General features: G+C 49.3%; 1 protein-coding gene across 3 annotated transcripts in view; it reads right to left on the bottom strand.

Annotated features, from left to right (window-relative positions):
* The window catches only part of TRIP4 (thyroid hormone receptor interactor 4), a 32,349-nt gene extending 9,315 nt beyond the window's left edge, over positions 1-23,034 (bottom strand). The window contains exons 1-11 of one of the 3 annotated variants that reach the window (XM_080607392.1): positions 22,871-23,034; positions 21,941-22,107; positions 21,597-21,733; positions 18,551-18,784; positions 17,549-17,627; positions 15,673-15,802; positions 15,132-15,347; positions 14,467-14,593; positions 13,550-13,737; positions 12,255-12,379; positions 10,976-11,067 (exon numbers count right to left, since the gene is read on the bottom strand). In XM_080607392.1, coding sequence (XP_080463518.1) covers positions 10,976-11,067; positions 12,255-12,379; positions 13,550-13,737; positions 14,467-14,593; positions 15,132-15,347; positions 15,673-15,802; positions 17,549-17,627; positions 18,551-18,784; positions 21,597-21,733; positions 21,941-22,107; positions 22,871-22,956 — 1,581 coding nt within the window. In that variant the 5' untranslated portion in view covers positions 22,957-23,034. The remainder of the gene's footprint in view (positions 1-10,975; positions 11,068-12,254; positions 12,380-13,549; positions 13,738-14,466; positions 14,594-15,131; positions 15,348-15,672; positions 15,803-17,548; positions 17,628-18,550; positions 18,785-21,596; positions 21,734-21,940; positions 22,108-22,870) is intronic. The other 2 variants (XM_080607393.1, XM_080607394.1) reach the window with 2 other exon arrangements.
* Positions 23,035-27,330: the final 4,296 nt, after the last annotated feature.

Raw genomic sequence — 27,330 nt, 5'->3', positions numbered from 1 at the left:
CTCCCAGGGCGAGCGGCTGGCTGCCAGGCGAAGCAGCACGGACGCTGTTTCTTTGGGAACCCGCAAGAGCGCTGCCCTCGGGCCAGCCCGCTCGCACCCTCCTGCCCTCTATTTCTTCACCCCTCTCCCTAAAGCTGCATTTGCTTGAACCCAAGCGCCTCGAACAGAAGGCAGGGGACTGAAGCAACCAAAGGAAAACGTGCCAGGGGAGCAGAGCCGTCGCTAACTAGATGAGCTCTGCTCCGGTGAATCCAACGCAGGAACAAAGGCGCCGCGTGCGACGGAGCAGAGGTTCTGCGCAGCACAAAGCGCAGAGCAAAAACATTCCCCGGCAGCTCCGCTGGCGACCTTTCGAGCTCCTCTTTCGGTCTTATTAAGACACAAAAAGCCGAAGGAAACAAACAGGAGCCGCGCAGGAGATCGAAGGCTAAAAATACTGTGTGGAAACAGCCCCGGCGTTCCCCCCCCCGCCTCAAACCCAGAGCTCTGCAATGCGGCCTGCTCTCCTCGCTCGCTGAGCGCGGCGGCACAGCCCATGGCGTGCAGGCCCCGGCAGGCGGCCCGGCTTCGCCGGAGCGCGGCGGCGCAGAATTGCACTCTGGAACCTGTAGTCCCGCTGGGCCGGCTGCCCTCGCTCCATCTTACGGCCGCTGGGGCAGGGGGGCCGCTCGGGTGACCCCAGCGGAGCACAAAAAGGAGGTCGCGCCGAGGGGACGGAGGCGTTCCCCGGGGTGAGCGGCGGAAACGGGTGAATCATTTTCCTGGCATGCCTCCGCGGAGCGCTGCGAGGGAAACGCAGCCGGTGCTGCCAGGCAGCGCTGGTCCAGGACACCAGCTCGAGCCCTGGCCTTCGCTTCCCCCGCTGCTCTCTAAGAGCTTCAAAATAAAAGAGGCAGCACTGGAAAGCAAGGCTGTCTGGAAAGAATAAAAGCGAGCAGAACCGATGTGTTGGCAAGAGCGCTTGATTATTCCTCACCGTAAAACACATTCAAGAAAGAAAAAAAAAATCTTGGCAGAGACGGTGTCCCTCCAAAAGAGCTGGGCTGCTGTAAGCAGGCCCGCGCGCAGCAATAAATCAGCCTCCCCCAGCAGGCAGAAACACGCACCGGGCTCTGCCCGGAGCGCTCCAAGAGTTACGAGAAGCCGCTGGGCCGCGCGCGAGCGAGGGGAGCAGGAAGCAGAGCAGCAGAGCGCTGTGCCTGCGAGGGGGAAGGCTCGGGGAGGTCTGCGAGCGCGTCCGGCCTCCGCGCAACTTCCTTCACCCAGTTCTCCTCGTGATTTGTGGGAAAGGCAGATCCACTCTTCTTTCATGCCTCATAAGCTTCATAGCTGTCAGACTAACATAACAGGTAATTAACTACTAAACAGCCATTTTCTCCTCCTCTCCTGAGGGAAATTGCTCACCATCCAGCTAGAAAATGTTTCTTTAGTGGTTTGCAAAAAGAGAAAAGAAACTCAGTAGTTCCTGGCAAGCAACAGGGCTGCTGCGGCCAAATGGGGGCATTTATGGCAATGCTCGCGGCATGGACGCTAGTCCCTGTGCCTGTAGGATTCGGGAGAAACAGAGTCCTCAAAACCGAGAACGAGGGCACTTATCTAGCCGCGTAGCTGCCAGTGCTGCAAACTCCCCGATTCCAGTTTGTGCGCCATCACCAATAACCCAGTGCCCTGCTCACAGCTGCCCTGCGGGCTGCAAAAGAGCGGCTTAGGTACAGCTGCAGACAAAACGGATCCTGTGCTTGAAGCTCAGTCAACAGCCCTGCGATCAATCAGCAGGTAGGAGTTATTTAACACCAAGCAAAAAACATTCCCCCGTTTCTCGCTGTGTGCGGGTCCAACCTTCGGTGACAGACAGCCCCAGCAGCGTCCTTCCTTGTCGCTTGTCCAAGGACAGGCACGTTGAAGCAGCTTTTCCCCATCTGTTGTTCTGACAGCGGTCGTCTCCACCGCCTCGTTACACGGACGGTCACTTTCGGGGATTATCTAACCAATCTTCGCAAACCAGCCTGCACGCTGAAGCGCTCGAGGGCGCAGCAAAGACGACTCCGACTGGCAGCAGGAGCCACCACCTGAGCCAAGGGACGCGGGTTTGCTGCTGCTCCGTGCGGCCTCTTCCCGGCGGCCAGTTTTGGGAAGTGCTCGCAGAAGACCAAGTGCTTTGCTGTGAGTTTTGATCTCCCTCACAACAGGGTCTTGCATCACGCGTCCAACTTTCAGCAAGCGTTCAGCCATCATCTTTTAAGGACCCATTCCCGCTGCCTCAGCCCAGGCCAAACAGGCTTCCGGCCCATGACAAACACAACGTTTTCCTAAACAGAAATCCCAAAGCAGATCCAAATTTCTAGAAATGCCAGATTTTATAGCCTGAGGCAGAAACATCCAGTACTGCAGCCTTGAGAACAGGCACCTGAGGAGCTCGGCGCACAGCTCTTGGGCAAAGACCACCGCAGAGATACAGAAGGGAAGGCTGGGTTAGAAAAGGGATGCTCAGCCACGTTTGATCCAAATCAAGAGAAGAGGCAAAAGAAAAAAGCAGGATGGCAAAAAACAAAAACAAAAGCCGGCAGCCAAACTTTTGTTTGAAAGCCTGTCAGGTCTAGACTGCAACGTGTGAGGAAGGAACAGCTCAAAACCACAGCTGCTAATGGTTATGGATTTGGCAATCAAAATGTCTTTGTTAAAAAAAAAAGTTAACTGCCTTACTATTGAGGTTACAAACCGCAGCCTTGATGCATTGTTGCAGTCAACATCCTCCCTGCTGTTTTTGAGAGCTTACATCTGCTGCTGGCAGATAATGTGCTGGCATAGGCTCCCTTCATGAGAATGCACAAGGAATTTTGCTAGCCTGCCTTCCTTTCCCCTTCTTCCCACAACGATGCCTGTCAGTTGTTGCCTGTTCTGCCCCTCGCACGCCTAGCTGGTATGCGAGCAGATGCGCAGGCAGCAGGGATGGCAAGCTGGGATCCCCGCAGGATCCTGCCCCCGGACGGTCTGATCCATCCGGTGGGTGTTCTCCGCCTCCCAGCCCGGCTCGAGTTGTGCTTCTACACCACAAGCTGTACTTTGATTCAAAGGGCAGGGGAAGCAATTAAAATGTAATAACTAATAACAGGACTTTGAAATGTAGATTTAATATTTAAGCTCGTTCTGGTGCGCTCGATTTTAAGCACTGAGCAGTCTGCCAGGGCCCCGGTCCTCAGGGAGACCCGGGGAACCCAACAGTGCCAGCAAAGGCAGGGCATGTCGCATCCCCTCTGCTCTCCCAGAGCCAGCACGCGACACAGGACCCAGAGCCACCAACACCCTTCTGCGGCTCAAATCTCAGCCCGAGAGAGCACCCGCCCGTGGTAAACCTACGAGCAGCGCAAGAATGGCCTGAGACATTTATAGAGTGCCTGACGACCATCGGGGGAAACTGGGTGGACTTGGAAAAATATTCAGTAGTGTAATAGGCTCAGCTGAAAGAACCATTTCATCCTCCTGTGCCAAGGGACCATGGAGGCAGGGCTAACCTCAGCTGCAATGCAGCCCCACTGCTCACGCTGTCAGACGAAACCACGGCAATAAGGAGGAAAGAGGCAAAAGGGGGGGCGGGGAGTGAGGGGAAACCAGGGCACCTGCTTCTGCTCAAGCCACTCAGAGCGCCTGCACCCTGCTAGATGCAGCCAGGCATTTTCAATCAGCTTCATAAAATCCTTACCCCTCGCTTTGAAACTCTGATTTATGGAAGACCAGCACAGCCAAGCTCAGCAGGTGAGGAAGATTATTTGAACTTTGAAAAAAATCTAACTTTGGTGAACACAGCTCTGCGCAGATAAAGCGTCCACATCCCTGCCCTGCTTTATTTCAGCAACCCACCGTGCCCCTTGCTGCTACCCCCCGAGGAGGCACGACGCCGGCGGCAGGCTGCCTGTGCTATCGATTCACTCACACCAACGCTGCGCCGCTTCTCACGGTCGAAGGTGTGACAGAACCAGGATATGCATCTGAATGGCCGGTCTGCTCGGGGTTAGGAAATCGATGCCATGCGGATGAAAGCTGAAGCAAGCGTAGTCCTCGAGCCCTCGCAGGCTTACGGCAGCGGCTGTATTTTGTAGCTGCCAGCGCCCTCCCCACCCATTTAGGGTCACCACCTAAAGCATGGTCACGGCTCAGCCCAGCGGAACTACGACTGGAAAGCCAGGGCGCAGGGCACCTGAGCAGCAGCCAGGCTTGAGGTCGATTTTATCTAATCCTTGGTTTCAGGATTAATAAAAACCAAACAGCAAGAAGAAGGCAAGTATCAGTGACCACATCTGAAAGAAAAAAATTCCCAGATCACTGACTAGTTTGTTAAAAATGGTAGCAGAGGCTAAGTCCACAGTCATCATTAATTAAGTCATATGCTTCAGCCTTGGCTTCGTTTTTTTCCCTAGGGTCTATGAAACCAGAGGAGAGGGCAAGCTAGCCTCTATCATTCGATTTCTTTGGCATGTTAATGCATTCCTAAATTAATCATCATCAAGTGACAATCTCTCCTTCATCTTAACAGACTGAGCAGTGGCCTCAGTAAACCTGCTGGCTTATGCAAGGCAGCTGGAGCATTAGAACAGCCTCTGATGAAAACCAAAGCACTTCACATGCGGAAAAACTCCCCCGTCTCTTACCATCTATAATCCAAACCAGCTGCATGCCTACTCTGCTCTGCTTCTATAACCAAGAACCAGAGGTGCTTTATGCCTTGAGGAAGTACAGTGAGAAACTGAATAAAGATACGCGTCACCTGTAGGGCCCTGCAAGCCAGGCTAATGCCTAATACCACTGGATCTTGCATCAGGCTCCACGTGAGAGACAAATTCAGCTTAGGAGAACTCAGGGACCTGTAAAGTTCAAAGGCCTTTCTGTCGGTTGCAATCATTAACAGCCACCTAGATATCTCTCCTTCTGTAACAATCTGATCTAGTCCTCAAAACCCTGATACCCTGCTAAAAATCATGCATTGGCAGAGGTGCGATAACCAAGCCACGGGAACCAGAAGGCAAACATCCCGTTGGCAGGGGCGAGCAAAGGTGTTTCCTGCCAACGCGTGCCGGACAGCCAGACCACTACAAGACAAAACATTTGTCTCGCTTGCAGCCCGTGCTAGGAAGCCTTTACGTCAGGGAGAAGGTCCTCGTAAAAAGTCATACTTAAATCTCTACATATTTATACTGTTCTCCAAAGTACACTTCAGTGTACGCATTCACGTTTCTCCCTCTCATTAACCTATTTCTTGGGAAAACACTACTAGCTTGCTATTGTTCCTTTATCTGCAGATAATCTAAAAAGGCACCTTCTGGATTCTAAATACAGAAAATTTCTACCTCCCTTCTTCACTCCTATAGGAAAAATTAAATCGAGCCCTGTACACTTGTCGCCCAAGTCTCATTTTTCTGCTGCTATTTTCATTGGGGAGGGAAGAGGAGGACAAGAGATTAAATGTAAATTTCCTGAGGGGGTAAGAAAGAGCCTATTTAAATGATAGTTGCAATCTCGTGGCACAAAAATAGCTTAGACATGTTCCCTTGTGCAGATTTAGGACACTAAGCGATCACCTCGGAATGAAAAATAAACACTTTACACCCGTCAAACATAATTACCTGATATTTCAATCCAAGATTATAGCTACCGCTAGGTATCAGTATCTGTGTGTGCCTGCATTTAAAATAAGCCCAAACACACCTATCAACTACTAAAATAGCAGCAACGGAAATGTTCTTTTTCCAGTTAAAATCACAGCCTCTCTGATCAAAGTCATTAGCAAAATGAACGTGGACTTCAGAGCACGTTAAAGCAGCATAAACGTAAATCGTTCTGTGCTTGCTTTAGACTCTCGCCAAGCCCTGCCTGCACCATCCCGTGTTTCCCCAGTTACCGCTGCTGAAGTCACCGACACCTAATGCAAGAAAAGAAAGGCAGCTCCTTGCTCTGCTCGAGGTGTCGGTGACGTCAGCCCGCAGCAAGGAAAAGCGGTCGTTAACGCTCAGATCTTGACAGGGGAAAAGTTTCCAGGTCACCTTTCGCGCCGAAAAGCGTAACAAAGGGATCATTCTGATCTGAACCAACGCTTTTTGGGTGGCTGCCATTAATAGGAGGAAATGAGTTCAGAAATGAGTCCAGAAGGCACTCCAAGGAGGTGCGAGATGTCTAAAGCTCCACTGGAAATACTGAGATTTAAGAGCCACACGGAGGATCTCCTGGCACCAGCTAACCACCCGCCCTCAGCAGCGGGCTGGAATCAGAAAGCAGCTTTTGCTCCACTCCCCTGTGCACAAAGCAAGCTGCCCCGAGTACCCTGGGTGGACTCTCCTACTCGGTAATAACTTGGGCTCCGAGAGCAGCCTCTACCCAAAGATCAGAGCACAGCTTCGAGCTACAAAATTAGGTGTATGTAATCTCCGACAGGGAAGCAGTGCTTTATTTGACACGTGGGAAAGACACCCAGAGGAACTGATTTAACTAGTCCACACAGTAAGTAGCACAACTGGGATTAGGGCAATGTCATTTGAAATGATGCTGACTTTAATCACAAGGACATCTCTCCTCAGAAAACATCTTCCTCTGCTCCCTGCCAGCTACTGCATACGAGATCTTGTTCTGTCATCACTTTTCGCACAGCCCTGCAGATCTGCAAAGCACTTCAACAAAGTCAATCTGCCTTCAAACACTGTGCACAGGGGAGAGCTGCAGGGCAGACCCCTCCAAAGGGGTTACACGAGGCTAGACGTGTGTGTCCAGTAATAATGCGGATAAACAACCAGTCCCTAATAATAAGGCAAGCTCTCGGGGCTGGGATTTGGTCCGACTCTGTTAGCGCAGCGCTCTGTGAAAAGAGGCACCATTGCTTGATTTTGGTTTTTGAGCACACGTGTGAAAAATATTAAACGATGATAATGATAGAAAAATACTAGCAGGGTGCCACTAACATCTTCATTAACAACCTGACAGAGGATGCAAACAGCAAGGAAATTAAATCTGCAGATGGTACTAAACAGGGAGTGGATGACAACATCAAAAGGACAGAGAAATAACAACAGTCACAGGAGGGACGGCCCAGGAAGAGTCTCCTTTGCTTATGGGAAAGAATGGTCATAAGAGTCAAAACAAACTCCCGCGGCTGCAGAAAAAGGCAGGGCCACCATCAACAGACAATGAGCACGACAGGAAACTATTTCATCTTCAGCTGGTGGGTATAATCCACAAATGTGGTTTGCCCTGTACTTGTGAAATGGTTTCTTCTGGAAAACGCAGAAGCTTCACATAAAAGTTGGCAAAGAGGAGAGGTGTGAGTCTAAGCACAGCGCTTGAAAAGAGCTCTGCTGTGGCTTCATCTCCGAGAGGTCCCTGCTGCGGCACCACGTCACTTACCCGCTAACATACTGCGGGTCTTGAGAAAATTGGCAATGTTTTTGCATGCTGTAAGTGGGGGGAAAAAAAACAACAACATTCTCCTTTCCTGCTCCCCCAGAAGCTCGGAGGAGTCTTCGTACACAAGAAATTGCTGGATTATGCTGCTGACAAGTGGCTTCGGTGCTGCTTGCTGATGAACCTCAGCTGAATCATCAGTGTGATCAACAGGGATTTCCTGCTCCCAGCGAAATCCAACTCGGATTTCTGAGTTGGCGCTCCACACATTTTCATCTTGCTAGCACTTGCAATTAAATTAATCTCAGCTTCTTTCAGATGCACTTGCTGCTCATGCTACTCCAAAAACACACACATTTTCTCAAAAACCAACTTCAGAAGGATGCTCACATCTCTGAATTCAATCTTACAAGCTAGAGAAACGAACACTGCATATAGCGAGCCTGGGAAAAAGATTTACGAAAGCACCCAAATAAGACAACAAATTAGGAATTATAAAAATTTTGCAATATAGGAGCAGCAAAAAGCTGTTGAGATATAAATCTGCATGTGCCATGGCTTTGTGGCACCAAGGAGAGAAGAAAATCTGTTGCCCGTAGGCCTCATAACAGCGCTCCTGGAATATGCTACTCTTTTCCTAGTACCTCTGCAGCCACACTGTGTCAGCAAACTGGGAGAAATTTATAGGGAACATTATTTATTGTGAGGTTTCTCTGTGGGAAGATTAAAGACTAGTTACCTATAGCTCGATTTCAAGATTTTAAGAAGTTGTAGCTACCATTTTACCGATGCCTAAAGAACAAACACAAAGGAAGAGGGGGAATGGTGGTTGATAGTGCAAGATACAGGGGGAAAAAAATCTTATACTGACCCCAGTGTCCTTTCCTCTTCTCTCTGCCAAGGTTTGCTCCCATACAAAGGCCAAATACGTGCAGATTGTTGTAATCCAGTCCCAATGCTCCCTCTGCTGCTCGTACTCTAACCTCTCCCCCTTCCTGAGAAAACTGCCCCTGGATGAACAGAGAGGCAGCCTCATCAGAAATATTCTCTTTATCTGTAGTTTCCAGGCATCTCTCGTAACTTCTGCTTGACAAAACCTCAGGGGTTATGGGAAGGCCAGAAAAGCACTTCACGAGAAACAGCCCCCAACCTCTGATGCCTCTCCAACTCTTCATGGCTAGGAGGCACCCACCAGCCTGGTGCGTTCTCCTTCTCTGGCCCAAATAATCCATTTATTCTTTCTCAAAAGCCAGTCTCGTTCACTACCTAGCCCTACGTGTCGGTGTCTGGTGACTCCCACCAGACCAAACCTGAGCTGTACAAGGGGCAGCGGAATGAACAGACACGATGCAGTATCGAGAACAGCCCTGCTGTGCATGGTACTAAGCACAGGCTTTGTAAGTTAATAAAATGCGCCCTGAGGAAAGCAGTTACTCCAGATTTGGGCTATGGAGGCAAGTCACAGCATCACAGAACACTCAGACTCCAGGAGGCCTCTGGACCTCCTGATCAAAGCAAGGTCAACACTGAATTCAAGCGAGGTCTCTCAAGGCTTTGTCCTGCCAGGTCTTGGAAACCTCCAAGGGTGGAGACTGCACAACCTCTCTGGGCAAGGCCTGCTCTCACAGAGAAATATGTTGTCTTAAGTCACACTGAAACCTCATCTTCCAATTTACAACCTCTGCCCTCATCCTCCTGCAACATACATCAGAAAAGAGCCTGGCTCTGTCCCTCTGTAAGTTCCTGGTAGGCAGTGGAAGGTCTCTACAAAGTCTTCTTCCTCAGCCCATCCTCTCAGGGCGCGTGCTCCAGCCCCTGACCACCTCGGAAGCCTCCACTGGACTCACTTCAGTTTATCAGCCTGCTTTGTAACCACAGCAATCCAGGTGTGGTTTAAATGATGCTGAGCACCAGGGACTAATCACTTCTGATGGCCGTAATCCTGCTGCTGATGCAGCCCAGGATGCTGCTAGTTCCAGAACTCCACCTTGCCCTCCAGGCCACTGCTAAATCCATTAAACAGGAGGTTTGAGGAAAAAAAACCCGAGGAACACCACCTGCAGCTTGCCTCCAGGGAGGTTACAAGCCAGCCACCACCACACTTGGAGCTGAATGGCCCAGCCAGTTTTTAACCCTGGCAGTCCACCGCCCCAGGCTATAATGGCTCATCTCGGATACATGCACGTTGCAGGGGATCCGACAGAAAGCCTTGCTAAATACAGAGTAGAAGACATTCACTGCTCTAACCGTTTGATCATAGAAGGCAGCCAGATTAATGAAGCACGACTTACCCTAGGTAAATCAACGCTGGCTATTCCCAGTCTCTCTCGTGTTCTCCAAAATGGCTTCCAGGAGCCGTTACAAGAGCTCTAGCAATTTCAAAGGACCAAAGTGAAGTTGGCAGGCCTGAAGTGCCCGGGATCATCCCTCTTGCCCCTTCTAAACATGGATGTAATATTCACCTTTCTCCAGGTATTGGGGTCCTCTTCTGATCTCCACAACCTTTCAAAGATAAGAGTGGCCTCAAAAACATCTGCCAACTCTCTCAGCAATTTTGGATGCGCAACATCAGCACCCACAGACCTGTACAGGCTGAGATTTCGAGACATTCCTAACTCAACACCCCTGCACTACAGGTAGCTGCTGTTCTCCTTGAACCTTGCCGCTAGGGACAAGATCTCGGGGAGACCTCGTTGCTGAAGCCTCAACCGTACCTGTGTCCCTGGTCATCAAATCACCTGCTTCATTCAGCAGAAGCCGCACTTAAGCCTCCCTTGACTCCCTTGGGTGTCTTGACCCACTGTATTCTCCAGCTTCCCCCCTTCGCTGCACCTAGGGGCTCAGGAGGTCGACAAATCACTGTAATACCTGCAGTCTCTGCTGGCCGCACTCAGGGAGTGGTTCGCTGTCCTCCAAAACCAGCCAGACAGGTACTTGACCCTTCCTAGTGCAGAGTCCTCCCCAAGATGGGAAGATCAGTATAGTTATCCAGTATGGCTAGGCAAAACTTTGAGCCATTCTTCCTGTCAGGATCCCATGAAGTTTATTTAAGAGAAACAATAGGTGCTTTAGAAGAAGTCACATCCACGTGAGATGTAAGCTCCCTGAATTTGCCAAACGAGGATGAAAACCAGAAATACATTAACGCATGCCCGTTTTCCACAGTTCCTCACAGCCACAGCATTCCGGGGCACATCTGTCTGTGCAGCAAGGGAAGCAACAGCTGTCAAGAGCCACTGCAGCATGGTCTCTCAAGCTAGCGTTGGTTTAATTGAACAGCTACAAGTCCTTATTGAAAAGAGCATCACAGCACGTGAGACACTAGTTCCAACGCAACCGTCTCGCTGCCAGAGAGGCTGGCCGGAGACTGAGTCTTTATTAGCCCACCGCGCCCTTCCAGCGCTGCTCAAACACATTACCTTGCACAGCCGCTGGCTAGCCACACGGGACCGCATGGTAGCAGCATCTTCTCTCATCGCGCTTTAAGATTTTTATTCACCGCCTTCTCTAGAGCATCTCACAGAAGCAAGTCATACCACTTTAAAAGTTTGCTGCTAATGCAGGCTTGTAAAGGTCTATTTGCTGTACTTACCTGCTCATTAAATTGCTCTTGTGATAAACAATCAGTTATGTCCACACAGCCTAGGAGGCACCCCGAGGGATAATCGCTTGGAAATTCCACATCTGCATCAAAAGAAACATCTTTTAAGGGCTCCACATCCCTACACACACAGCTGGGGTCCTTCCAATCCCCAGGCGCCCTTCCCTCCCTCCATGCACTTGTACTTTCTGAAGCACAAGAAAACAAAGCAATTTTAACACTCCGTAGTTCTTTTTTCCATTTTTGGAGGAGAAAGAGCACACCGCGCAGGACAGCCTAGCACTAGGGCTCTGTCATAAGCCACACGTGCTGATAAAGTTAAAGGGTGTGCACAGCCCTCCTCACACATCCTGAGCCTGGCATGTGCAGGGCTGGGGGTTTTCATCAGCGTGCCCTGCTCTCAAGCTTAGATGCTCCATTTTACCAGTCTCAGTCTGATAGCTCAGGGGGATCTTAAGGGATCAATCCGCCCCAGCAGCCCACAGACAGCAACAGCCAAACATCCACACAGACCCACAACCAAAGCACTCATTTGCTTCCAAGCACAGCAAGAGGTTTCACTAAGTAAACTTGCACATCGAAGCAAATGAGGAGGAAGGGTCAAGAACAGAATGAAGCTCAGGATCCTCACCATGACAGGATGAGGGCTGGGAGAAAGAATGACATACACAACCTTCTCTGCTTCGCTTCTGAGAAAGGAAGACGTAGTGCAAGAAAAGCTCCTTGCTCTGACGAGGGAGCAGACAATCATGCTGCATGACTTTAAGTTGGGCGATGTGCAGGAACACTGCACAAACAAGTGTGCAGTGCAGCCACCCGCATTCACCTACCCATGTGAGAGAATAACACCACGGTAACCTGCAGCTTTTCCATCCTGATTCCCGCAAGGTCAGAACACATGAAAAGCCTTTAACATCACTGTGAACAGACTGAAGCACAAGCCACTTCACGCACACACAAGCACACACTCAGTATCTTATTGCGTGAGCCCAGAATAAAATAAAGTCCTTTGCTGTCATAAGTTACCACAGAAGTCAGGTGCAATTTGTCAGTGTTTGTGCTTGGAGTATCTGACCAGTCTAAGGACGAGCTAAAGTCTGCTTCCGTACCCATTCAGCTGATGAAATGCAGAAAGGATGAAGAGAATTTCAAGAACAGAAGGTTAAAAAGTGAAGCAGCAATAACTGCTCAGCAGAGAGGGCTTTCTGACACTGCTCATTACGTGGCTCAATGTACCAAATAATACAAAGATCCAAGGAGAGAAGTTCACCTTTCCGGAGCAGCATTCTGTAGGTGGTCTCCAGTTCAGAGATCTCCTGAGGGGAAGGTCTTTTAGCAGTAGCTGCAATCCATAACCGCCCTCTATGAGATGTGTACCAGGTCCTGCCCTCCACCCTAGAGAACAAAGGAGAATTTAGGACTTAAATTTCAACAGAAATCCCACACGGACAGATTTTCAACCTATAGTTTCGCTATGTAATTCCTGTTGCTAAGCATTGTCCTCACTATATAAACCTCAAGCAACTCGTCAGCACTACAGAGAAAAGCTGAGAGGGGCAAGAAATAACGCCACAAGCAGAGCATGTCCTCATTCCTTTAGAGTAACAGCAAGAAGGGACATCAATCCCCTGCAAATACAACAGTATGTCGGATGCGAGCAGGACAATCTGCTCATACAATTTGCCTTCAAGCTCCAAAAGTTACGCACAGTGAGCATGCAGTCTAGGGACTAATAAAGGACCACACATCCGTATGAAGCAGTCGTTAGCAGCGGCTCTCAGGGATCCCAGCATGGGCACTCGACATCAATGCTGCGGCTGTATCAGAGCAGCTGACAGCATCCCCAGCCCACCTCGATGCAGCTAAGATTTTTGGCATCTTTAGCTGGGGAAGTGAAAAAGCTTTGCTCTCTAACATGAAACATTCTTTGAAGGAAAGGAGAATAAAGACTAAAGAAGAATCCTTGTTCTACATTAATGGCAGGAAAGGCGAGTTAACATGCCAGAGATGCCCCAGGTTGAAGGAGCTTCTCGTTGGAATCTGATTCCTAGGCCAGAGGGGAAAGGTGATGGCAAGATGTGGGGTGTTTGTTTTTTGATTGTTGTCTATAACAAAAGCCGGTGCCACTATCAGCTTATTTATGATGGACAAAAAGACCAAAAGAACATTTTCATCTTATTTACCTTTCAAGTCACAGAAAGGTATGCCCTGACTATACTGCAGAAACCTCAGCCTCTCTCTAAATTTACCCTCTATAAGAAGCTTGTACCTTCCAGCTTAGCTACTTTCATGAAAAGCTGGTGAATCTGTTTTCTCCAACCACCAGTACGCTGGATAAGAAGCACAGCTTCCCATTTTACACATCCCTCACAGTTGTTTTCCTCTCAAGAAAAGGAATGTTTCGAGTGCTAGGTAAGCCTAGGTGGATTAACAGCTGGCAAAAACCAGCTCTGTACAGCCATTGTACAAAGCGAGTCTGCAAAGGTCCTCCGAGGAACTTCACATCTTGCAAGATGTGAAACAAGAGCTGGTCAGAGTAAGCCATGGTTTGTGCTACCCCTTTACCTTTTGATTCCTCTTGTGAGCAAGGACGCCCAAGGCTGGTGCATGCTGAGGCACCAGCCGTCATCTGAGATCTCCTGTAACTCTCGATCCTGAATCCGCAACCTGTTCCGCTCTGAGCCAAGTTCATCTCCAGCGTCCATGGACCGGATGGCTTTCCTGTGTGGGAGCAAACCAGTTTGGTCCACCCACTTCAGTGTTCAAAATAAACAAGAAAAAGGTTAGTACCTCTCTAGTACCAACGTACATATATCAAGTGCAAATACTATTTGAAGTTTCCCTTCCCTTAAGGACAGCGTTAATATTCTCATGGGGATCATTCTTTCTTCCTAACAAGCAGGATGCCGCACTTACACGCCATACTTTGGCAGAAGGAAAAGCAAGGTAGTGAATCCACTGCGTGGCTCTTCCTTTCTATTCATTGCAGCTAAACGATGGATTTAAAGAAAAAAACTGCATGCTGGTGTCTCAAAGTATTCATAGGAAGATACAAAAAAGCATAATCACTGCTGACAACACCCAAAACTGGTAATCATCCAATTTCCAAAATGCTTAGCACATACCCATCATGTCATGATTGAACTGGAATTAGAGGCTAGAGATTATGCCCACTGAGAACTGGAAATCTGGCAGAAAAGGCTTCATTAATAGAGCTGCAAAGTGACACTGCCTTAGGAATTCTTCCAAACTCCTGAAGAGGAGGCAGGAGACTAAAACCCAGATAAACCAAACCTCTCAAGGGCTGGGAACAGAGGTTTGCCAGTGCCCTACTCTATCTCCAACTCAGATGGCTAATGAGGATCTCTGAGACAGGGGAGGAACGAGGAGCTACTACAGACATGCTAGAATTCACAATTCTTAAACTCAGCTCCCCCCAGATTAGCCAGCTCTCTGGTGTAAAACATTCATCCCATACTGACCAAAGGAGCAGGCTGAAGAAGATGGGGATTCACTAAAACACCAGAACTCGGAGTCATCTTTGTTTCTGGGCTCCCGGCTGGCTTGCTCAGTGTGCCGCAGTTAATGGCTTCAATGGTTTCATCCAGTCTACAAACACAAACAAGAGGCATGAGAATATCCTGCTTCCCTCTGGCAACATCTCCCTCCTCCCTGAGCAAACAATTCTGACCCAAGGCATTTATTTCTCTCTCTCTCTCTTTTTTTTTTTTTTTTTTTTTACCACCTCCCCTAACTAGACAATTTCCTTGCTTAATTTGAACAGCCAGTCTTATCTATCACAGAAACTCGGCCTGGTTGGAAGATGTGACTACTTGGTTCTGGTGAGATAGTCCTGCAACATCTCTTTCCAGAGCAGCTTTATTTTTAACAATGCCAGCTCTGTGCAAGTCTCACACAGGTGGGCATCTCAGCAGACCTGTGCTGGAAGAGATATGTTGCAAGCCAAAGAGACCCCGGAAAAGAAAAGGATGGAGGAGGGCATCCTAGCATGAGAGGTGCCCTTCAAGAGAATGGCTTGTTCAGCTTTCCTTACACTTGCTCGTCTGGATTCAGCCAGACCACCATCTGTAATGATTTTCACCTCCCTGCTCTGAGGCATGCCTTTGTGCTGCCAGTTCTCACTCACTTGCTGTGGTATTCAGCCATACCGCTGTCCTCCTCCAGGATCTGTCTACCAGCAAAGTCGATAGTGATTTTTTTGGCAAGCCGGGAGGCATGGCGCAGCTCCCGCAGCTCCTGCTCTCTCTTCTGGAGGGCCTCCCTTTCTTGCTTGGAGAGCCACTGGTTGGAGTCCGTAGCAAAATAATCCGATTCATCGTCAATGACCTGGGTTCGACGCACACTGGCAAGAAACAAATGCGATGGCAGATCAGCACAGCAGGACAGGCATGCAGCGCTGCCTGCCCCAAAGCTTCCCTTCTACCTGCTCCCTCCTGCTCTCTCCAGAGAGCTGGACTGTCAGGGACACAAAGCAAGGACATCCAAACAGGACACATTTCAGGGGCTCACTCTTGTTTCAGTGAACGTGAACACCAAAGTCCAACGTTAAGGTGTTGGTAGCTACTGCCCAGGTTTTATATTACGGAAGGAACTCCACAACATTTCTGTTAGAGGCAGCTTTGCCTGCCAGATAGTTTATTTCACTATAGTCACAGCTAGTACCTTACCTTGTCCTGTCAAATTCCAACAACTTGTCTTTGTGTTTCACAGCCATCTCCAGGCCTGCTTTGAGTCTAGCTTCTTGCCGAGGCAGTAAGTCTTTGCTTATGGCATCCAAATTCCCTGAACTTTCAGCACCTGAGAGAAAAAATAAATCACAATTCAATATTCAGGGACGGGATAGTTGTTTAAAGCCTGGTCTTGGTGGGGCTGGCTGCAGAAATGCCCCCTAAAACAAATGCCATTCAAGGAGCAAAAAGAGGCACTGGGATCGGCACCTTTCTAAACCAGGTTTTGATTTTCCCTCTAGCCCCTTTTCACAGACTCCTTCCTCCAAAGAGGAGAAAGCACTTAAATGCTAGTGACAATGTCAAGGCAGTGTTTAGAGAGAAAATCTTAGCATTTGAGTCTCTGTTAGCCTTTCCCTAACAATTTGGTCAATGCAAACTTTGCCCATTGTCAACCGCAGGCCAAATTACCTCCTAAGCATTGTTACTGCTACAAAGAGACTCTTGGCCACAATAGATCGCTGCCAAACGCTAGTTGCGCACAGAGCAAGCCTTGCATCTGCTGCTGTATGAGCTTCTCACAAATGAAATCCTCCCCCAATACACCTCAGCAGGTTTTTGAGACCAGCTATTGTTAGAGGAAGAAATATATTCCCAGCAATGACCTCTTATTTCTTACCATTTCTGGCAAGGAGCCAAAACCCAACCAAACAAACAAAAGGAGAGAAGGTCTGCCTCACAGCCACAATGGAACAAGCCAACGTATTTCACAGAAGCAACACGCAGCGCAACGCCTTTATTTCAGGGAAACAAAAAGGCCTGTATTCCCCTATCTCCACCAATCCCCATTTTTCCACTCCTGAGCCAAACAGCTATCCACATTTCAGCCTTCACCTACACAGATAACGTTAACAAAGCAAGATCCAGCAGAGCAGAAGTGAAGGCCAATAAAATATGTAACAAAGTGGGATCCTGAAGTACAACAGGATCTCTACAGGAAGATTATAAACAGACCGACTGACCAGCTATTATTCCCGAGGACTTACAGGACCTCCTGCAGCTCTATTCAGAAATTGACACCGAGACACAAAGTAAATACTTCCCCAGCTCCTCAGCAAAGTTTATTTTTCAACCAAGAACACCGTGACCTTGGCTATATTTCAACTAAACTCAGACAAACATCCCCGTAACGCACAGGTCTTCACTGGGAGACTGGGTATTATTTCCTTTTGCTTTCCTTTACTCTGTTCTTATTTTTAGCTCCCAAGATAAGTGTTAGATGAGAAAAGCCATTAGAAAATATTAACCAACACCTCTCTAGACCCAGCAAATCAGATAGCAGCACTTCATCTTCCACAGCACACATTCCACATGGGACTTATCCTAATTTTCAAGGACTGCTGCAGCGATCCAGTTCATATGATTGATTCAGGAATGCCTAACAAGCAGCCTCGGGGCCTCTGGGTAAGGACATTACACGCTGCCATCTGACACTTGCACTTATCGCCTCCGCTGAAGTCCAGAGATGCTGTCGAGCGGATACAACGAGCCAACATCCCCGCTACCGTTGTACACCAGGCAGCAATGGAGGCAAGTGGCTCAGTGAAGCCTGAAGCAAACACAGCTCACAGCCTGTCCTGGCAATTTATGTCCCCGAGAAACATTAAGGTGCCAGCCCACAAGAAAATATTTCCCTTAGATTTTGCTGGCAATTCTTTATAACTCAGGTGAACAGATCTAAACACCTTATACACCACGACACAGACGCTCGTTCCTTCACATCAAGGCAAGTCGGACAAGTAGCAGAGCGAAGCACAGCAGGGCTCCTGCTGCTGCACAAGGGATTGGATTTATTACTTTACAGCTTGCTACTAACCTGCCATGAGCTTCTTCAGCAGCTTCTGGCTCTTGTTTGAGTCCCGCTGAAGAATGTCCTGCTCTTCTTTAGTGCATACCTAAGGGGAAAAAACAACAACAAAGAAGGCTAGGAAGGACATTGCATGCATGACCAGCATCAGAGCTTGGGGCAACTGTTCAAAGAAAGCTGTTTAAGGTGGCCAATGTAGCCCATGCCTTTCCTCCTTCTGCATCATCTACGTGGGCAGAATCCTGAAAGCTTGCTCTTTACTACAAACAATCCCTGAAATCTGTACAGCCTGCCTTTAATTGGTTCTGTGGACAGACATACCGCCGGGGTCTCTCAAAGGACAAGAAATGCACTCTGAGCTTCCCTGAACAGATAAACAATGCTTAACTCATGGGTCCTTTCTCTTGGTTGACCGCTAGGAGTTAAACAGATCTTTGAAAAGAGCAACAAATCTGATTTCTAATGTTTTCTTCATCCAACCAACATTTCCTCTCTGCTGAAATTAACCTTACTGAGCCTGTAGTCACTACCTTGCCCCCTTTCTCACAATACAGGACACAAGAGACATCCCAAATGACGCACACAGCACAAGTGCTGAAGGAAACAGCACGTTACCCTGGCCATGTCTTCTCTCCCTTACAAGCCTACCATGGCTGCGCCCAGGAAGCGGCTGAAGTCTCACATGCATTTTGGGCACTGCTGCACAGGAGACAGCCATAAATCAGGCAAGCTTCAAAGCGATGCAAATTATAAGGGCAACCTCTCCGCTCTCTGAAGCCGCACATCATAAAACCAACACAAAAGTGACTTAAAACCACAACGGTTCTTCTTCCCCTGGAAGGAGATGGTACAGGTTCTTTCCTGCACAGCTTCAGATTTTCGAGCACTTTGCTAAGGGAGCTTTGATCTGAGCAGAGAGGCTAATTCAGCCCCACGCCATTTCCAAACCCTGAGCAAACCCCGCTGCATTCCAGCACGGCAAATAAAAAAACAAAACACCTCATTACTAACCAGCGAGCCACAAAACAAGCAGGGTCCGGAGCCCTCCTGCTCACAGACAATGCGCCCGCAAACCAAGCAGTTGTTGATGAGCTTGTGCTTCTGGCCCAGGCACTCGCAGGCGTGACGGCCGGGGATCAGGACGGCCAGCCTGTCTTGCCCTTCCTTGGTATACAGGCTGACATATTTGGCCTTTTTCTTACAGGAATTGTTGCTGCTGCCGACTCCGGTGCTGTTCTCCTGTGCCTGAGAAGCAAAAATAAAATGAACAAACTGTATTCAGACTGTAATATCAGCAGCAAAGAGACAAGCATTGACACCTGAGCAGGCTGGGGAGACTCAGATAATCATTATTCTGCCTAAATGGAATGAAACTTCCCCAGATTCACATCAAGACAACTGAAAGGCAAGCTTAGACCCACCAGAAACGGTCCAAGGGCTCTTAGCAAAGCAAGGACATGAGGACGTTGCAGGCCCATTTGATCTCTTTGCTGCCTCTGAAAGCTGAAATTGCTTGGGCCTGGATGGCAGGTGTGCCGTCTGTCCTCTGGCCCAGTGTTATCAACCCTCTGGTATTTAACAGCTTCAAACAGCAGCTCAGCTACTCCCGGACACACACTCTCACGGGCTATTTAGATTACAGCAACCCCCTCTTTGTAACTGTGAAGTCCTGTGTGCGCCTGTCCCCAGAAACAGAGCTGCTGCTGGCAGATGGGACCTCTTCCCTCGCAGCCAGATCACCAGCAAGAATTGTTTGTGTTTTCTGCCCAGCACAGCCACTGGAGCAGAGGTTTGCCATGCCCTGCACGTTCAAGTTTTTAGCTGCAATGTAAAGTCTTCTCGTTCATGACTTGGCATCAGTGATGCTATAATTCACTGCTCTGAGTTTCAATCAGGGACCACGCATATGGGTTTTGGATTAGGCTGAAATAGAGAAATCCTGATCAGAAATGAAGTAAGATACTTTAGACGATGGCTGAATTAATAACCTGACAGTGGAATTCTCTATTTTCTCCCTCAGCCTTTCCGTCTTGATCAAAGAAACAAATCATTCCCCCACCCACCTGACGTCTCCAGCAGGTACCAGCTGAGAAGCAAATAGGTCTGGAGGAGTTAATCCAGCGCAGAAATCATTCCAGAGGGACAGAACAAAGCCACATCAATCCTGCTACTGTTTTTTTTCTGGCAATACTCAAAACCAGATGCTTTGAAAATAAGCCCAACAGACTCCAGGCACAAACCCATCTCGTAACACTAGTTGAGGCTGGTTTCAACCAAGAATTACACACTAGCCATGACCAAGAAAAAAACAGGACTTACTGCCCTTGCCTATTTCAGCAAGCATCACCCCTACATAAATGCACTCTCCAGCCTTTACTTGTCCTACCTATGACACTTGAAATTTCTCTTGCAGCTCAAGCACAGCATCTCTTTGCCTCTCTCAGTGACAGTAAAGAGGATTTCTAGGATCCAGAACGCCTGTTTTCTTTCACCCCTGAACAACAACTCCCTCCCTCCTTGCAGCACACTCAAGAATCAACCCGCTCCCTGACCCAGCCTCTAGCTCCCATGTCACTTTTCCCAACAAGGGCGCCGAGCTGTGGCATTAGGACACCTTTTGTCCTGACTGCTTTCACCAGCTTCCTCCACGCCCCGCTCTCAGCCACGCTACTAGTTTAGAGACAAGGAGACAACGCGTTTCCAGTTCCTCCAGCTCTGCCCAATTGGCTTTGTTGCCACTACCAGATCCAAACACTACTACTCAGAAGAAACATAAGCAGATAAAGCAACCTTGGTTAGCAAACCTTGACAGAGCGTTCTCAGCATTTTTACTAAGTTGAAAGATAACTGCAAGGAAATGGCACATCAATGTCCATTTTTAACTGCACAGTTCCAAAAAAAGTTATTTTTTTTTAACCTCTACAAACATTTTAAGCACTCGCACTTTCCCCACTACAAAAACATCAGTTTAAAAACATAACTAAGTTCCGCTATTTATTCAGGTGCAGCCCTGGCTTTTAGGATTTGGATGATGCTCCACAACTTCGTGGCAGGGTTGCACCTGGATAAATCACAGGATTCAGCTTTGGGATGTGCAACGCGCTTGACATTTGCAGCACAACGGACACTAAATCTCACTGCAAATCTAACAAGGCAAGTCCAACGCAGCACGCTTCCACACACTTATTTCCACGGAGCACACTCGTACGCTTCAGACAGCGACGCGGTGATCTGCTGCATTTGATACAGAGCAGGAGCGCAGCTCTCCAGCTGGATCCACCTAAGGAAGGAGCTCAGGTTCCCAGCAAGTAGCTGTAACGCTCTGGGTCAAAGCCCACTGTAGAAGAAATAAAATCCAGAAACTCAGCCTGGGCAACTATCACAATATTTGACCTCAGAGATCACCACGTTTGATGTGCTTACCCTCAGAAACAGTTCTGTTGAATGGAAAACAAGTCTGCTACAAAATGTGTTAACTAACAAAAAGAAAGGCAATGAACACTTGCTGCATGGGTTTGTGCTGCCTGGAAACCGCAGGATTCTCATATTCTGCAAGTTCTTTTGTTGGAATTTATGCACACTTCAAACCATTTGTCCACGGAATCGAACAGCATCTCAGGAGGGAAACAGCCAAGCCGGACTGCCAAACCAAACCCAGCCTTAGCTCTCAGGTTCCTCTGCCTGGCAGTCAAGGCCTCCTCTCTGCAGCAGCAGGAGCCTGGCAGCCAGAAATGTGTCAGTTGTCAATTGGAGCTTTATTTGGTATGACTGGCAAGTTTTAAATTGAGCAAGGAGGAATGTTTCACCCACGTGATGGATTCTTTAACTCCACAACCTTCAGAACTCCGCTCTCGCCCTCTCCAGGTCTTTTCTCTGCCCCATGGCAGTGAAAGACCCCCGGACGCATACAGACAGACACACGCACACAGTATGAGCGCTGCCTGTCCAGATTGCAGTCAGCTTCGAATCGAGCTGCTGCACCGGAGTGGCCGCCCCTCCCCATCCACTGGGACGCGCCGCCCCACAAGGCTGGTGCTCACGTACCAGCTGCACCCACCTTGGCCAGGTCGAGGGGAGTTTTTACTTCCTCCACATGTGCGCTTGGCTCCACATACGCAGGTGTTTCCTGTTTGTTCCTGCCTTTGCGTTTCCCCTTTTTCGCTTGGTCTCCAGCCCGAGGCACTTCTGAAGTCTCTGGAAAAGTCCGTAAGCACAAAGAAAGGCTCAGGAACTGACAGCAAGAGGAATACGTCCCTGATCCCCCGCGTTCAGTTGGGGAATGAAAACTGACTTCACAAATAGGATCGGCCACTGGCATTCACGGCAAATAATTCTCTATAAACAGAATAACTGAGGCAAGCTCACTTGATTTTGCAATTCCTCCCTCCCCATACCACTCACCATCCTTTTTCCGATACGCTGGTAAGGGCTCAGAAGGCAGCTGTGAGGATTTCCGCCACCTGGACAGCAGTTCTTCTACAAACCGACTCTTCTTCCCCTCGGTCCCCTGGAGGAGGTCAACGACGTACTCCCGGATCTCGTCCTCGTTTGTTATTGACAAGATGTAGCTGCAAGGGGGCAGGATGCAGAGGAACGGGTAAGGGGGCCTTGGTTCTGAGGGCACCGGCAGCCTGATCCTGTAAGTTCTACTACCTCCATATGCATCTCCCCTCTTTGTAACAGGTTTCTGTGTAGTTTATGGTAAGGAAAAGGTTTTCTAAGAGAAATACTGAGACAGACACTTGGGGAAATCCCTTATGGCTTTCCCTGAAAAAAAAAAAAAAAAAGGAGGGGGGAACAAGCTATCTTTCTTCCCCCTTTCCTGGCCAAATTGACATTCCCACTGCCCCTTCTGCCAAATACTAAAAAACTCTCACTCAGACATTGCTTCTTCTAGTACAACACACACAAAATAAATAAATAAATATATAAAAATAAACCAACGACAAGCTCCTGGTTAACCACACGGAGCCAGCATCACCCCCCCTCTCCCCTCCCTGCCACCTCCCGGTGCCCTCACATCTCAAGGGACGCCAAAACCAAGAACAACCCGCGGCACAATATTTCCCGTCTGTGTTGGCCCGCACAGGCTGAGAGGAAACGGGGAGAAAACCCAGGAGGACCAAAGGACAAACCGAGGAAGCTGAAGGGGACCACGGGCCGGAGGGGGGGGAGCTGAGGGGGAGCGGGGGGACCCCAGGGCAGGGACCGAGGACCCAGAAGCGCCGCGAGTGACAGCTGGCAGCGGCAGGAGGGCCCGCTGGGTCTCGGCAAGGGTTGAGGGCGCCGAGCGGAGCCCGCACGGCCCCGCCGGCTCCCGCGGCCGCTCACCGCACGACCTCCTCGCCCACGTCCAGCCCGAAGTCGCCGCGCAGGTGCTGGACGCACCAGGCCAGCAGCGGGCTGGGCGCCGCCATCTTCTGCGGGGGGCCGGGAAGCGGCGCCGCACCGCGCCCGGGCGCTCCCCCCGGAAACGCGGCCGCGGCGCTGCCGTTCCGGGCCCCTCCCGGCCCCCGGCTCCCTAAAACCACCCCTACACAGAGATCGGTCTGTCGGCCAGTAGGCAGCGGTTGTTAACCTATTTGTCATGTATACACGCGTATATACGTGTTTATGTTTCCATTCGCGCATTTCAAAGGGCTTGCTGCTTTGGGCAACGCAATAAACAGCAGGTGGGCCTCTGCAGCTTGTGCCATAGTCCGCTTTTTGAAAAGCAAACAAAAAGACACCCAAAACAGAGTGATAACACATGGTTCTTAGCTCACGGGTCTGTTCCGTGTGCGCCAGCACCAGGAGAGAGAAGGGAATGGGGAATTAATCCACCATTAAAGAAAAAAAAGACGACACTAAAAGCCCGATTAGGAAAAGAGGCATTAACGTGAACATAAAAACACTTTTAGATAAGGGAGCAATAACTGTTGGAAAGGGAGGGAGTGTGTTTGCAACCAACATCTGCTGAAACATTGGGCACATTGCAGAAAGGGAGCGAGGTCTCTTCATAACACAAGTAACAGAGGCGGCACAGCGAGGCCCTCGCCTGCCCACGCCTGTAGAGTGCAGCTGGGAGATTCACATCAGGGAGACCACGATGAACTTGTTGGAGCACAATCTTCCACTGAAACCACCCCCCAGTGTCTGGGCTCCACGCGTGGTGGGATGAAACGAAGAGCCATCCTTCCTCAGGCAGAGCAGTTCTCCCCCCCGGTCCCTGTGTGCCCGCCAAGCATCTGGGAACCACTTGAAGTCTGGTGTTGGAAACGAAGTGCAGTCTTGGACCAAAATGTGACACGTTGTGGGGCTTTCCATGCTCCCAGCCAGGGTGGCTCTCTGACTTCTTTTAAAAAATGCTGTAGGCAGACAGCAAACTGTTTGGAGCTAAGGCTTTCACATCTGCGAGTGCCTTGGATGGGAACAAACTTCCCTTGCCGGTGTTGGCGGCACTGCCTGGCAGCTGAGCACAGCCATCAGGGCTGGTCGCAGCGGGGAGCAGTGTCACTCCTTCTCCTCTGTCAGTTCATCCAAATTTGCACTGTTCAAAAAAAAATGGTGGAACAAAGTTTTCGTTTGGAAAAATAACGATTCCTGCCAGACACCTCCCACAGAGAGACAATAGCATCATTGCTCCAAGCCAAGCACAGACTGCGAAACAACTGCGAGAGCGTGATTGTGCCCTTAAATTAAGTGACGGGGAGGAAGGGAAGTGCCCGCAGAGCAGGAGAGGCTGATGCTGCCTCTGGGACAGAGCTGAGCTGCCAGAAGTGCGAGGAGCCGGGACGGAGGGCAGCGTGCCCTAACGCTGCTCCAGCCTGGGGGTGGCCGTCTGTGGGGCAGCACTTAGCCTCAGCTCCCAGGCTGTGCCTCAGTGGAAGGGCAGCCCTGAGGAGAGCTGGCTGCCACCTCCTGCCTGGGGACCCGCCGGGGCTGCTCAGCCTGGCCCAGAGGCCCAGCAACCAGCTGCGGCAAGCATCGGAGGCCTTCGGCAGCGCTCTGGCCTGTGAAGGGAGCGGGGCCAGGGGCACACCGCCCCAGCAGGAGGAGGTGGGTGCCCACCCGCATCCTGCACGGGGCCGGGGTTCGGTCCTCCTGCAGAGCTCTGACCCAGCCGGCCAGACCCTGCCGAGCGGGTGTGCGATGAGGTGAAGCTGTGGGAGGTGCAGAACCGCGCCTGGGGCGATACCTTCGTGTCCTCGGAGAAATAATGTCTCGCTATGAACAGTCTCTTCTGGTGAAACTCAGCTTTGGTATCCAACGATGTCGGGGGGGTGCCTAAAAATGGGTGCGGTAATTGGTAGTTCAGGCAAATTCTCTGTGCTCAGACAGGCTGTGTTTGCATGAAGGCAGCAGCAGCGCGAGTCTCCAGAGCTGTCAGCCCTGTTTCAGAAAAGCTTTGGGGACTGCCAGCAAGTTCTGTGTTTCTGAAACAATTGCTCTACCTAGCTGACACTTCAAAGATCAACTTGTAGTCAGTGCTACTGACGAAAGAGGTAATGGTGTGAAACATTCTTTAAGACAATATCTCTGTTCTCTTCTCAAAGAACTTGAGTGTTTCACAAATACAGATAACCCTAAGCTGTTAGGGAGGCCCTGTAAGAAGCTCTCCCAAATTATCTTGAAGGCCCCGCAAAGCAAATGAACAGAAAGACTTTTAATTGCCTCCTACCTCTTGGAGAAATGAGAGATGCTTGTGCTGTAGTGCTCCAAAGCTTTCTCCTCTTCCACTTGCAATTTGTTTGCCTGAGTTAGGACTGGGTGCTGAAAACACTATAGAGAACACTCAGTCCCCTTCTAAAACAATGTACATCCTCCCAAGGTGTTCTGGAAGAAGCAGGAGCTGTGCTTACTCAATTCTGCAACTTTTTTTTATCATTATTGGAGCCTTGCAAGCAGCTGCTGGTCAAGTCCTGCTAACTCTTGCATTGCTAACACTTCTTACAGAGCTCGCCCCCTGCCACCGGACCCTGCAGAAGATGGCACGTCCTCTGAAGAAGAGCAGGCGTGATCTGACCCCGACTTCCATAACACATCACGCCCTCTGTCTGTGTATATAGTTTTTTAAAAATTTGTTGTTTACATTTGTTACTAAACTTAAGAGTTGTTATGGCTTATGTCCAGCTGTTGAACAGAACCAAAAGTGTAAGTTTTACAGAGCACAAGAAAATTGCGGTAAAATTATTGTGAAATTAATATATGTTTTTGAAGCTTAGCATTCAGAATGAGTCACTGCTTTAATTTTTACCTTGGTTCCTTGACTTCCTCAGTGACTCCTGCACTTATCTTTTAATTGCTTTTCGCTTGTCTGAGACTTGCATGATCATGCTGTTTCTGTTTTTAAAACACAGATCTCTGATTTTCTAATACACAGAAGCATTCTGAAAGTCCATCTGTCATGTCTTTATTGAATTAGAAATTGTTAATGACAACCTCTTTTTCAGAATAGGGGAAATCTGGATTTGGAATGGGACAAAAAAAAGTTGAGGTGTAAGGGGAGTTGTCACTTGCTAACATCTTGTACCGCACCCCGGTACACAAACACAGTGTGTGCACGTCCCAGGGAGCAGTGGGGTGAAAAGATGGGCTTGGGGATGGGGCCAGAGCCTCAGAACACTTCACCGGAGGGAGACACCAAGTACTCATGCATTTTAAAGGAAAATAAATTACTGCAAAAAGTTCTGAGCTCAAAAGAGGATGTGACTTAATTAGAGTGGGATACGGCAGTGTGCTGGTGCGAGGAGCCCTGTCCTCTCCCTGCTGAGAGGAAAGAGGATCCTTCCCACCCCTCACAAGCTGTTTGGCCTGCTAGAGGTTAAAGGTGAGGTTGAATTAAAAACCAACTGTGTTGTTCTAATGTTTGTCCCAGGGGAAGAGTAGCACAGCCTCTGGGTTGCTCTGACACACAGGTCACTGAAGAGCTGAAATAGTATGGTGTTGAAAACAAATTCAAGACGAGGATAAACTGGCTGTGTGCCTGTGCTTTGTGTGACTGCACCACATGACAGAGATTCCCCCATGCTGTGGCACTTCCAGCACTTTGGGGCAAACACTGTTTTCTAGAGAACTTCTTAGGAAAATCCGTCAGCTGCAAATTGAGTGTTATTATTGCTACGATTACTGTGAGGTAGTATTCACTTTGGAGTTTCAGGTTCCTGACGCCACTTCTCAATTGTTGTAAGTTTAAAGGATTACTTGATAGCAATACTCTCTTGTTTAAATCCAGATGAACGCTGCTACTTTTTTAATGGGGGGGGGGGGAGCGGGGAGGAGGAAAACACAAAACCAGCTAAAATCCAGTGGTCTTGAGTGCCCTGCGTAAGGAGGTTCTAAGATTTAGTTAACAAAATAGGGGCAAGCAGGGAAATGCCAGCAAATGTAAAACCAATTACTGTGTCCCAGCACTGGCTGATTTATTAATCTCAACTCATTAACACACGTATGAACATCCACAAAGAAAACAAAAAAGAAATACCCCGCACTGACAATAGATGTCAGCAGCATCTCCAGCTATCAGGTACTGGGCCATGCCAGTGGTTAGGGCAGCACACATTTTGCCCTTTTCTGTACCAAAAAGTGTCCGTGCTGTGAAGAGATTTGATGGCACGTAGGAAAGGGGCATCTGTGTAGGTGATACGTGCGGAACATGTAAGCAGCGGGATGTGGGACTGGAGCTGCTGATTGTTTCCTGAGACTCGGCATTTCACAACAGGTAACAGTGTCACCAAAATCTCCCATTTTGCTGCCTAAATTGCTGCGGGTTTCCCAAACCCGGCACGGGAGGGAGCCTGCTCCCCCACCAG

This window comes from Anser brachyrhynchus (assembly GCF_964034855.1).
Source record: "Anser brachyrhynchus genome assembly, chromosome: 11".
Taxonomy (NCBI): domain Eukaryota; kingdom Metazoa; phylum Chordata; class Aves; order Anseriformes; family Anatidae; genus Anser; species Anser brachyrhynchus.
Note: the sequence above shows the minus strand (reverse complement) of the source record. Positions and strands in the feature narration are given on the sequence as shown.